This window comes from Vigna angularis, chromosome 11 (assembly GCF_016808095.1).
Source record: "Vigna angularis cultivar LongXiaoDou No.4 chromosome 11, ASM1680809v1, whole genome shotgun sequence".
In the NCBI taxonomy this organism is placed as follows: Eukaryota; Viridiplantae; Streptophyta; class Magnoliopsida; order Fabales; family Fabaceae; genus Vigna; species Vigna angularis.
In genome coordinates, this window is record NC_068980.1 from 8,439,719 (window position 1) to 8,453,432 (window position 13,714).

General features: G+C 29.4%; 1 protein-coding gene and 2 non-coding genes across 4 annotated transcripts; all 3 read left to right on the forward strand.

Moving 5' to 3' along the window:
* Positions 1-4,411: 4,411 nt before the first annotated feature.
* TRNAV-UAC (transfer RNA valine (anticodon UAC)) lies at positions 4,412-4,484 on the forward strand. Its single transcript has one exon. It is a non-coding gene; the product is annotated as a tRNA-Val (tRNA).
* Positions 4,485-4,597: 113 nt separating this feature from the next.
* Positions 4,598-4,670, forward strand: TRNAV-UAC (transfer RNA valine (anticodon UAC)). Its single transcript has one exon. It is a non-coding gene; the product is annotated as a tRNA-Val (tRNA).
* Positions 4,671-5,057: 387 nt separating this feature from the next.
* Positions 5,058-8,098, forward strand: LOC108334413 (uncharacterized). Of its 2 annotated transcripts, XM_017570249.2 has the most exons (5): positions 5,064-5,445; positions 5,521-6,909; positions 7,054-7,308; positions 7,475-7,594; positions 7,688-8,098. In XM_017570249.2, the coding sequence occupies exons 2-5, from the start codon at positions 5,839-5,841 to the stop codon at positions 7,736-7,738; spliced, it is 1,497 nt and encodes a 498-aa protein (XP_017425738.1). In that variant the 5' UTR covers positions 5,064-5,445; positions 5,521-5,838; the 3' UTR covers positions 7,739-8,098. The 2 variants fall into 2 exon arrangements, with proteins under 2 accessions (XP_052726859.1, XP_017425738.1); XM_052870899.1 differs by lacking the exon at positions 7,054-7,308 and having other exon boundaries at positions 5,058-6,909.
* Positions 8,099-13,714: the final 5,616 nt, after the last annotated feature.

Below are 13,714 nucleotides of genomic sequence, written 5' to 3' on the forward strand. Positions count from 1 at the left end.
CTCTCAGTGGAGGTGTCTAAATCTTTTCCTATTATGGAGCTGCATTTAGTAATTATAGGGGTGCATGGAATAATATATCTCCTAGTAAACCATGTAAGAATATTTGGGTAGCAGAATTGATAGGGCAGCTTTGGTCCCATATATAATTAACATGTATGCCATGAAGTTCCATGGTGTACCCATTATCCCTTTATAGTATATTCAATCTTAAAATGTACAAAATTAAAAATTATTAAGTGAAATCTCCTAATCTTATTATTTTTATTATAATTTAAAAATCATAACAAAATAAGTGAAAGATGTATATTTAATTTGAAGACATGTAATAAAGTACACATGCATGCATCTATCTATCTATCTATATATATATATATATATATATATATATATATATATATATATATATATATATATATATATATATATATATATATATATATATATATATATATATATATATATATAGTATGCAAACAATAAAGCATTTTGTTATGCTTGCTGAAGATCCCCCCTTAAGGACTTTATGGTTATAGGATGATTAATTGTGTTGACATGCTAACCATATCCAAGTAGCTTCATTAGTCTGATCTTATTAATGACTAAAATACGTCATTAGATTGCAAAGGAGTTCAAACAATAATCATATTTGATAAATTGTTGAATTTATATAATTTATAACAATATCCTTAATTAATTTATATATCCAGTGCATTTATTTGTTCTTCCATCAATGTTAATATTACACATTTATCTACCTAATTAGTTAAAATGTAACATGTACAAAATTAGCATACATTTCTATTCAAATATATTTTACTATATAAAAAACTGTATTTAATTTTCATTAAGTCACCGTTCAAAATATAAACACAGGTCTAAGCACAATTTGGATGTTGTAAACCTCTTTATTTTCAAAGAGTTATGTTTTTCCCTTTAGAAATAACTAAATAAGATTTTTTCTTATCTCAAATTTTTGTTTTACAACTAACATTTATTAAAATAGTTATTTGTATGAAAATAAATATTTTAACATCCCAATCACATGGTATAAATAGTTATCTGACATAACTATAAATCAAACTTCATATACTAAACCCAAGAACTATGTACAACAGGATCCTCTAATATATCCAAAATAAAAACATATAAGTATTATAATATTTATATGTTTGCGCTCTCTCCACCTAAGGTTTGGTGTATAGATACGTCATCATCCTCTGCTCACACTCACAAGATGATCATCGCCAAAACAAACGAAGACACAAGAACACCCAAATCAAGAACAAACAAATAGGATAAGCTAGTGATACAAAACCAATCATAATATATATTAACATGTCATGCATATATCATATTTCACATAAAGTAGATCAAACATCTTAATCATGTCAAAGACCTAGACTGAACTATCCAGATTTAGTATGAATGTTGAGCTATAGCAGGTCATGTACTTGTGATGGCCTCTACTGCTCTACAGAGCCATTGTCAATGGATTTCACCCTATCACACTCACAAGTATGTACCGCGTCTTAGGCCATAATGGATTTTTTTGCCATCCCTACTCTCACCACATGTAACACTCCTCTCTAATTGAGAATGAATGATCATTAAAATGTCAAAATAACCTCCAAGATTGAGCTCCCTACATTCATACCAACAATACTTTGAAACAACCACTAAGAATTCTCCTTATAACTCTTACAAACCTTAAATACATACCATCATATATTTCAAACCATTTCACTAAACATAACATAAATCATCATACCATTTAAAACCATGCACATAAGAGAAAAGAATTTAAAACATCCAAGAAAACCCAAAACCACTTGCCCAACTCCAGAAACAAGGTGTCAAGCGAGTATAGGCTCGCCCAACGAGTAGCCTCCATCAGTGAGAGCCAAAACAACAAGCTCCACAAGTCTAGCGAGCTGACTCACCTAGTCACTGAATTTCACTGCGAGAACCCTCGTATACTCGCCCAGCGAGCCCCCTTGCTCGCCTAACCACTCTGCATAATTCTGCAACATCAAAATCTACAAAATTTGCACCCCTCAATCCCTCACGACTTACTCTATGCACTTTTACCAACTTCTACCACTTCTAGATGGAATTCTAAACACAATGGACCTAACCAAATGTATATGAACCAACCTAAACCCGTTTTAAACTGTTTTACCACAAGATTCCAACTCAAAAATAATTAAAACACCACTTAAAAGACCATAATTCAATTCTACAAGTTTTAACTTATATTTAAGCAACTTAGGGGTTTGAACAAGTCCAAAATGACTCAATCACAGACCCCAAACCCTCCACTATACCTTAGAACTACTATTTTTAAAATTCACTAATCCAAACCCCTAAGATGCAGTTAAAACCCTTCCAAATATAACCAACTACCTATCACTCTATTCTTGATCACAAATTTACCAATTCACAACTCAAACAAGTCCTAATTAACCATACAACAAAACCTAAATCATCACTTCTCTACTTATTCTAGTATTTCTAAAACTCACCCATTAAAACCTGTATTTTGACCAAAACAACTTATAACTCAGTCTAGTTCATTTCTCCTCAACATTTAACCAAATTTAACACCACCAAACATCTCAACAACACCATTCATCATACAATTTGATTTTAATAAAGAATCATTCAATGTCAACAATCATCATGTGATCAAACACACTTACATAACCACAATTCATATTAACTAATATTTCAAGCAATTCAACATTTTCTAACTACACACCCCAATACTATTAATTTATACTTCACAATTCAACATAAACACGAACTAGCTTCCCTTACCTTAAAGAGAATTATCACAAATCAACACAACTCACCAACCTTGGTTAGAGCTCAAGGAATTCTATAAACATCTACAAAACATAGAATTGCGATCAAAGAGAGTCCTTAGAACCTATGATCAATAAGAAACTAGAAAAGATAACCAGAATACACGTACGATAAGGTACTCCTATGCATGACTTCAAACTAAGAGCGAAATTAAAAATGATCGAAACTTACTTGCTCTAGAAGGAAATCTGATCGGATGAGACTGAAGATTATGCTGTTGTGATCTCCTAGACACTTCCTAATCATCAAACTGATGATCGATGAGTTAAAATTTGTAGAGAAAAGAAAACTTAGAGAAAGAGTTATAAAGAGATGACGATTGTTTTAGATAATGAAACGAGTTTAATAAATTTTATTTATATTATTGAATTATTTTAAAATTAAAATACTTGGTCTTAATATTTTATAATACATATTGTTACTATGGGCTCATAACCGACCGAACGGTAAAGGTGCAGAAGAATCGGCCGACCGATGATACCTCTCAGGTCAATGAACCGATCGGGTAAATCAGCCTTAATTATCGGGGAGTTAATGAAAATAATTGTCATTTATTGACAATTAATAGTCATTCATTGGTGGTTAATGAGTCAGACCCAACGGTAAGCTCATTATAATTTATAAATATTTGTCTGGCAAGGGTACAGGTAACTTGAACTTGAACTGGAACTCAAACTTAGAGCTCTGATAACTAAATCTTGATTACAAGATTATTACACAAAGTCACTGACTTGAGCGTCGGAGTGTCTTTTGCAGGCACCCTCCCCCGCGGCTCGGACAAGGAGAAGAGAGAAGACAACACAACTGGACATCGGAGCAGACAACTTTAAATGTTTTGGATTAAGGTTCTAAATCCTGCCGAAACACATATTAACACTAATACTCTATTTTATAAGTTCTTACACACGTCTACACATATACATGTTATAAATATTTATATATAAAATGCTTACTAAATTTCTATTGTTTAAAAAAATTCATTATAATATGTACATATGGAATTGATACAACTTCATTAGATTTAAAATGAAATTAAAAAATTATATATAATCCAATAATTGATAAATAATCATAATAAAGAATAGTATTAGATTAATTTGTATATGAAATGACAAGAAAAAAAATAGGTGCCTAAATTATAAGTGGTAATAAAGTGATAATTTTGTTAAATATTTGATTTGATTGTGCCACATGACAGTTTCAGATTTTTTTCAAATATTAACATAAAATGTAATTACTTGTAAATATTTTAAGTGTGTTAAAAACTTTTCTTTTAGTTAATTTTATTACTTTTAATTTTTTTTTAGTTTAAAATGTTGCTTTCTGTAATGGTTTGAAATGTATTATAGGTAGAAAAGCTGAGAAATAAAAAAAAAATCAGAAAAACAATAATATTCGTGACACAGTCTGCGACCATATTAATTTTTGGTGATGTTATAAGTTTCAGAATGAGTTTGAGAATATTTGGGCTAGGTCTGCTTTTAGTTGTAAATCCTAAGCTTTTAGTTTAGATCCTAATTTCTCTAGTTAACAAAAATATCATTAAGTTGCTGTGGTGTAGTGGTTATCACGTTAGTCTTACACACTAAAGGTCCCCAGTTCGATCCTGGGCAGCAACAGATTAAATTGCACTGTTTTATTTTTTAATTTTCTAAAAAATTATCAATTTGTTTATTATAAATTTTAGTTTTATAAAATGTTTTAAAACTTTTAATTTATAAATAACTTGTAAGTTGCTGTGGTGTAGTGGTTATCACGTTAGTCTTACACACTAAAGGTCTCCAGTTCGATCCTGGGCAACAACATTGCCTTTTTATTTCCCTAAGTGTTTTTTTTCTTCCGTTATTTAAATGATGTAGTACTTTATATGTTTCAATTGATTTTAATTTTATATATTTGTATATTCAATTTCACAATCGTAATTTAAGTCACAGAGAAGTAGGGCATAACTGCATGCCCTGACATTTTTACATTCAGGAGATTCATTTCATTTAGATGAGTTGCCATTTTTTCCCATTATCGTTCTCCAGTTAGCATCAACCTTTATTGATGTTTTTTTCTTTTTCGTAAATCATATTATTAATGTTTGATAACAATATTGAACCAAATCATTATTAATATAATTAAATTAATACTTGAAGCAAAAGAAAATAAAAATAAAAATCTCTCTTCAAAATTCAAATCTACCCAAAACATTTCCCTTTCGCTACAACCCCGTCCAAACCGAGAACGTTGTCGCAATAATGATTAATTAATTAAAATTAATCATTTTCTGTGTGAAAATTGAAGGGAGTCTCAAATTTCTGTTGATATTGGTTTCGTGTTTGAGTTTGTATAAGGCTTTTCATCTTCCTTCTTCCCTCTCCTTTTTCCCTCACTTTCTCCATCTCTTTCTCTCCAAACACTTTCCAATTCTTAGTGCTCTGCTATACATGGAGATGTCAATGGAGGATTCGTGCTCCTACGAGATTCTCTCAGTGGCTCTCGATGCTTTCCACCGACGCGGACGGTCTCCAAGATTACCGAACAGTTCTATACCGATTGCGCCTCGAATATCTCCTTTCAGGGCGTCGTTCTAAGGTCCTTTTTACCGCTCTCCAAATTTCTCCATCGCGTTTCGTTTTTCGCTGTTTAAACTTGGAATTCCTACTGCAGGATATCGTCGACTCATGCTTTGTTTTCCATTCGTGAAATCATTTGTTCTTAGTGTCTTAGATTGGTTAGTTATCTCTGTGCAAACTTTGGATATAGGAGAATTTTCCGTCAGTTAGTATCGGATAATTCTCCGTTATGCTATTTTAGGGTTTGGCACGGAGTCTGTGGTGTCTCTGAGACCTTGAGATCTGGAATACGGCTAGGAGTTTCCTTGTTTTATAATTTAGGAGAGGTTCCTCTTGTCTTTGTCTGTTAATTGGTTATTGGATATTATCTGGTGTTGAATTTTGCGTTTACGGTTTGTTTGGGAAAATTTGAATGGCTGGGAAGTTGGAATTGGGGCCTCCGAAGTCTGATGTTTCCAATCCGAAGGAACAGGCGGCGAGAAAGATACTGAAAATTGTTAGATCTCAAGGGCATCCGTATGTTGAGTTGCGTGAGAATGGGAAAAAATTCATTTATTTCTGCACTCTGTGTCTTGCACCGTGTTATAGTGACGATGTTCTGTTTGATCACTTGAAAGGTAATCTTCATAAGGAGAGATTGTCTGCTGCTAAGGTTACCCTGCTAGGACCGAAACCATGGCCTTTTAATGATGGTCTTGTTTTCTTTGATACTTCTATTGAAAGTGATAGAGACTTGGAAGTTGCAGATAGTTACCAAAACAGGTTGTTGAAATTTAATAACAACGAGAATAGTCTTGCAATTGTTAAGTTTGGGAACGGGGTTCAGCCAAGTGCTGAACCATGTTCGACTGATGGCGTGCAAGATGATGAGCGTGGGCTACTGATTCCTCATTTGCTGATTGGAGATGAAATATTTGATGTAAAAGTCAGCGAAGTGGGCTTAGGGAAGATTGCTGCAAGATTTCTTGAGAAGTGCAGCGCGTTCAGTGGAATTAAAAGAATATGGTGTGAATGGTTAGGGAAAAAAAGTAACAATCAACAAGATGGTGTTGAGGTTCTAGAGCATGATTTTGCAATTGTAAATTTTGCTTATAATTATGATCTGGGTCGGTCTGGTTTGCTTGATGATGTCAAGTCATTGTTTCCGTCTGCTTCTGGTGGCCGAAAGGGAAAGACATCTTTGTCTGACTCTGATGATATTTGTGATTCTTTAAGCAATCAGTATGATTCGTCTGCGGAAGAGTCTTCTGATTCAAACAATTCCACTACACGATTAACACTAGATCAATTCAACAATCATCATCTTTGTACAAGGTTCATTTCAAGCAAGGCTGTGAGGAAAGAATTGAGACGGAAGCAGCGGCTGGCAGCAGAGAAAGTATGTAACATCTGTCAACAAAAAATGCTTCCCGGTAAAGATGTAGCTGCACTTTTGAATTTGAAGACCGGAAGGGTAGCGTGCAGTAGTCGGAATAAAACTGGGGTAAAGACATTTTATTAGTTTCTGATTTCAGATATAGTTTTGCTATATTGTTTTGTTTGATAATAATTGTAGGGATATTTAAACTTCATTATATGCATATTTCATTTACTAAATTAGACAATTTACATTGGCATATATTTGTAGGCATTTCACGTGTTCCATACATCCTGCCTTATACACTGGATAATCTTGTGTGAATTTGAGATAATCACAAATCATTTAGTTCGTCCAAATGTTAGAAGAATAGTGAAGAGAAAGATTGCTTCAGATGGTGAGAAAATTGGAAAAGCAAAAGATATAGAAAAGCATATAAGAACTGTATTCTGTCCAGAGTGCCAAGGTACTGGAATGGTCATTGATGGAGATGGAGTTGAACAGCCAGAATTTTCTTTGTCTCAGGTTTGTTTATAATAGTGATAATTCTTGCTTAGTTCTCCAGCTTACCAAATACTTAAATTCTATCTTGTTTTTAGCACCATTGTTTCTGTTCTTGGTAAATACTTGTCATGTGTTCAGAAAACAAGTTTACTTGGAATTTATCGGATATTGCCTAATCTTTTTGCAGATGTTCAAATTCAAAATAAAAGCATGTGATGCACGCAGAGAATGGATCAAGAGCCCCGAAGTTTTGCAGAATTGCTCAACTGGGTTTCACTTCCCTTCACAATCAGAAGAGATATTTGAGGTCTTTAATATTTCTGCATTTATTTTAATTAAATATTAGATTTTCTATTGTATATCATCTTTAGTAAATTTATTGTGAACGCTTTGGTTTCAGGAAAAAGTGGAACCCATAAATTTGCTGCATTTTTATCGTGCTGATGTTTAGAGTGGAATATAACCGGGCAAATATTTCGTTTACATCTGATTGTATTTTCAAGAATTGTGTGTAACTTTTTAGGTAAATGTTGGTTGACAAACTCGGTTATATAACCTCGTAGATAGTGACCAGATTAAACATTGTGTATACCTGCTAATGAGTTCGTGTGAGTGCACATTGTTGGCAATGTATATGTGTAAAGTGATTGCAAGCTCACCTCGTGGTACAGTGCCACCGTTGTTAGCTCACCTTTTATTTATGTTTTCTTTTGTGGCTAATATTGGTGAACACTGATTGCAAGCAACTATGAACCAATAGAAACCCTGTTTTATTACAATACATTATCATTAAGTTACTAGGCTTTACGCTGAATCTTGTAATTCCAAGGATGACTTGTAACTAATCGGTATGAGGTTTCTTCCTTGTTACTTGTTCCAACATTATTTGTTGGGAATGAGAGGCCAGAGTTTAATGTATGGGTTTGAACGTTAAAGATAGCATTTGTATTTCAGAGGCAGCTATACAGATTTTGTACTAAAAGTTAATTTTATTTAAAGTTCTTTTCATCTGTCTTTGGGGTGTATGTTATTTGAAAAATAAAGAGATGGGAATGGAAAAGTGAGAAAATGGAGTGGTGGTGCTGGTTTTAAGCGACTTTTTTTTAAGTCTTCTATTACGATTAAAGAATTGTTGTAGTTGACCCGATTTATTTGTACAAGTTATTTACATGTCTCATGAATATATAATTATAAAAGGTGGTGCTAAGAAAATGGTTATAGATGTTGAACTATAATGGTATATATCATTTCAATGTTTCAAAACAGAAATTGAAAAGAGGATTACTTTCTACTTGTAAATTCTGTAGGTCAGCAAAAAGACTCATTAAACCCTTTGTAATTTCTTGATAGAGTTATTAGTTGGGTTATTTATTGTCTTTTACCTTTGCTTTGATAGTTAAAAAAGTTTGTTCTTGACACTTGTTGATACAAGTACGCTATAATTTTAAAAGACAACCTCATTCTATCAATCTTTTTTCTGCGTTGCATTGAAAATCAATGTCATACACTTGAGTTTTCTTCCCTTTTTTACTTCTTCATGTGACGGTAAAAACTCTATTTTCTCCTCCATATATTCGCAACGCCTATTATTATGATTGGAGTTTTTTCCTACTTGAAGATTCTCCTCCTTGTGTTTTTTGCTTTACTTTGTTTATTATCAGAGTTTCTGAGGGGATTACTGAGTACTTTTACTTTCAGTTGATACAATAGTGTAGTACGTATATACTTCTTTCTTAAGATGTACATGGAGAAGATATTATTGACATTTAATTGATGTAATGGCCAATCAAGGGTGAAAAAGGTTTCTTGGTAATCTGTCATAAGTCTTTGTAAAGCCCTTGGTCACTATTCCTATCTTGTACTTTTTCAATAGACTCATCAACTTTGTACTTGATAGAGTAAATCAACTTACACCCCACTAGGTTTTTTTTTTCCTTATGATAAAGGTTCAAAATCCAAGTTGCATTTTTGTGTAATGCTTCTATTCTTCATTCATGAATGAAAAAACAAAGTGAACTAAATTACAAAGAAATCTATCATGGTATACGCCAATCAAACAAATGGCGAACCGGGTATACATTGATAATCCAACAATCTTGACTATTAAACATTCCACAGCTGCAACTTTATATGCCGGCAAGTACAAGAAAACATTAGCTGCACTCAATCTCACTTCACAAAGCCGGCTGGCACAGTTTACTTCAAGGTGACTTTGTTCCATACTTCCATATGCATTATATGTGTATATAAGTAATTTCCAAAAGTTGCCAAAAAGTCATAGCCACAGTTACACCAAAAGATGACACGTTATTACATGCACGAGATCAAAATGTTGCTATGTTTGGTAATGTTTGTGTTTGTAGTTGCTTCGATCATGGAAACTTCATTGGCAGAAGGAAGGAGAGATTATCCTTTGAATGATATAGGAAGATCCAGAAGGCGAGTAGATATTGGAGGAGACATGAAAACACTTGGAACCCTTGCAGGGTTGCTTCCAAAAGGTCTTGTGCCACCTTCTGCACCAAGTCCTGACATAAACTGATCCATGTCACACCATTTGTTTGCAACTTACATCTATAATCTTGTGAAAACATCTCATTGTATATTCTTTAAATGGTTCACATATAGTGGTTTTGATTTTCTATTCATTCCTTAATACTCATATATAATGTGTAAACTTTGTCTGCACTCTGTGTTCTTTGAGTTGTGATATGTATACAATAACTTATGCAGTTCTGTGTTTCTCTCTGTCTATAAGAAAATTCTTTTTAACAATTTTTTTTAATAATTTCTTTTAACAATTTTTTTTACAACAATGTGGTAGTTTGTAATTAGTCTGTTTTAAATATACAGATCAATTAAATAGTGATGCATATATATTCTCTTATCAAAATAATTGTTAAAAACAAAATTGTTAAAATGTTAATATACTTTATATTTGGTTTAAATATTTATTTAATTTTAATTTTCGTCAAAATATTTCAAATTACTCTCTCAATTTGTTTTAATATCAATTAGGTTCCAATTTTTAAAAATTTGATACAATTAGTCTCTTATGTGCCAAATGCGTATGTACCGTTTGTATTTTCTTTTTGTTTTAATTTATTTTAACTTTATTTCATTTAAAAAAATTGCTCATAAGTTAATTTTGTATCATGTCACATGACAACATTACTGTATCATTGTAGTATCATGTATTAGTATCATATATTTTGTTATTTTGATTTTATTTACTTTTTTTTCAAGGAAATAAAATAATTTTGTTCTTTTCAAAATTGAGATCTAATTTCATTTTCATACAAATATTATATTGATATTTTATTAAAATTAACATTTACTAAAAAATATTAAATGTTATTTACTAGTTTTTTTTTATAAATGTATATAAAATTATTTCAATATAAATTCAAATAAAAATTATGTGATAAAATATGAATACAAATAAATTTAAAACTTTAAAACTAAATTTAAATAAAATTCAATGTAAAATATAAATTTAAACAAACTTAATTTTTTTTTAAATATTTTTAATTTCATAAATTTAAATAAAAATAAAAATTTACAAAATTTCATTATTAGTAATTTAATAGATAGTCAATTTTTCAACATTTATAATTCAATATTAGATAGTATTAATAGATAGTATTAATATGTTCTGAGAAATTACGAGTAGAAAAAAATCAAATATCAAATATAAATTTAATAATTATTTTAATAATATACTTAGAATTAGTTTAAAAATATTATATATTTATGTTTTTATAATGATAATAAATAAGAGTCGAAATAAATAATTTTTTAAGGTTGGACTTATATTTATGTTCCTCTGTGCACATGTGGTGACCTATACATAGTTATTTTTAGAGTAAAAAAGAAATATATAAATGATTTCATATTATTTTAAGTGGTTCTAATTAATCCAGTAAAACTAAATTTGTTATAATTGAGATGATTTACATTATAAACTTCAAAAACAACTTCAAAAGTGTGTATAAGATCTGTTCGATGACAATTTAAGTTCATCTTTTTCCTTTTTTTTTTATTAAAAAAAGATAATAATTAAGGTAATTCAATTATTAAAATTGTTTATTTATACATCAAATCAAACAATCTTCTTTGACACACATATACTTTACTTATTCAATTTGTTCTAAACTCAACACATTATTTTATATTAAATCATTATAGACAATAATATTTGAAAACAATTTATATTATTATAAACAAACTTATCATAATATTTAATTATTCACTATTTTAATTACTATTATAAATAAATATCATATAAATTTTATTATTTTGGATATGTGATTATATATATATATATATATATATATATATATATATATATATATATATATATATATATATATATATATATATATATATATATATTCTTATAGATATTAATAAACTTTCAGGTCAAAATATTATTATTTAATAAAAATGTGAATTTAATAACCATATAAGTATGATGTTTATATAAAAAATGAATTTGGATTAGATTTAAAAAGGATAAAATTGTTCAATTTTTGAAAAATAAATTAAATTGAATTAAAATTATAAATACTGGATTGAATACAATACATGTAACATTAACACAAGGTACTGATACAAGACATTGTTATTATATTAACAATGTCACGTGAGATAACACAGATTTGACACGTAAATAATTTTTTTTAAAATAAAATAAAATAGAATTTATTTTAAAAGAATTACAAATTAACATGTGAATATCTTTCATGTCGTTTTTATATTACTAACATAAATGACTAAATTGCATAAAATGTTAAAAAATTGAGATCTAGTTAAGACTAATAAAATTGGGACCAAAGTATTTTAATGAAAACTGTGACCAAATGGTTATTTAAACCTTTATATTATTTTTTTTTCTCAATGAGTTATGATTTTGTTTAAAAATGACTGTAAATTATTAACAATGGTTCATGATTACTACAAAAATGAATGTCATTATCGAGTATGGTAAGTTTGTTTAGATTTGAAGATGAATTTAGAGGATTGGATTTGAGAGAGAAAAAATGTGTAATTAGAATTGTTTGGATTAAGAAAAATATAATTGATTTAAATAGATTTGAGACAAAAAGTTTGTGAAAGTTTCTATAATATAATATATTAAAAAAATATTTTGATAAATAAAATTAAATGATCACTCTTTTATTACCTGTGATATAAATTTAAATGTAAATGGTGACAAAATTAAATGATATAAAAATATTACTCATTTTTATATTAAAATGAAATTGAATTATTATTTAAAATTATAAAAAAAAAGTTAAAATTGAAAATCATTATCATTATTATCTCTATTATTTATTATTATATAAAATCTAAAACCGTTGCAGAAGGGAGATGCTCTCAATTATATCCATGAGAGAAGATAATCTATTTTGAAAACAGGAGAATCGATTATCCTGTCTTTAATATTACAACAGAATCGATTTCCTTTTGTCATTCTGTAAATCATCATCTTCCAAGGCAAGGAATCAATTCATGAGGTCTAAATTTTAATTGTATATAAGTTTAGGTGGTTTTTCCTTCTTATCTTCTCACTTGAGCCAAGACATCCCCCACAATTCTCTTCCCTTACAATAATACATCAATAAAAACAAACATAACATTAAGCAACTAGAATGTGGGGAAGAAAACTTTATTGAAAAATAATTAATATGTATTTGTTACCTGTAGTACAAAACATTCAAATATTAGTGATTCGAATTTCTTATAACTTTTATTAAAAGATTAGTCATTAATTATGTTAAAATAAAGTCTTATAATTCAATTATTATTTTTATTTGTATTTAACAGTGTCAATTATAATACTCTTGCATTGAATAATTATTTTTGTGGTTGCTCTTATTTTTATATTAGACTCGTATAATCTATATAATAAGTTATTTATTATAAAAAATAAGACTTGAACTCTTATTAACCATTACCAATTTAGGTTGTTTTTATTTATTTTTTCATTACTTACTCATATTCTTATTTTTTTCATTTTCTAAACCAAATCCACAATTTGATCTACAAAACATAGCATTCAAATAAAGAAAAAAACTTAAATTAAACACGATATTACTTAGACCAACCCCACAAAAGTAATATACAATAATGTTTCTGAAAAATTTAAAAAGGAAACATAATTAAAAAGATTAATGAATGCTTTAATTTATTTTTTACAATGAACATTTAAAATAATAGGATCACATTCAATATTTTTCATTGAAATAAATCTACTTGTCTATCCTGCTTTACAAGTTTTTTCTTTTTCAAATTCAATTAAGTGGTTTTTCAACCATAAATTGGGCCTAGAACCCACTTTCTCCAAGGATAAAATATTTTGTTGGGCCTGCCAAACCCTAAAAGAGGGTTTCATCCTGCACCTCTAAGCATTTCATCTTTGCAC

Bases quoted from the DNA above. Each gene is read 5' to 3' on its own strand.
- LOC108334413 (XM_017570249.2), top strand. From the start codon at position 5,839: ATGGCTGGGAAGTTGGAATTGGGGCCTCCGAAGTCTGATGTTTCCAAT. The intron at 7,309-7,474 runs GTTTGTTTATAA...ATCTTTTTGCAG, and splicing joins CAGAATTTTCTTTGTCTCAG to ATGTTCAAATTCAAAATAAA. The intron at 7,595-7,687 runs GTCTTTAATATT...CTTTGGTTTCAG, and splicing joins AATCAGAAGAGATATTTGAG to GAAAAAGTGGAACCCATAAA.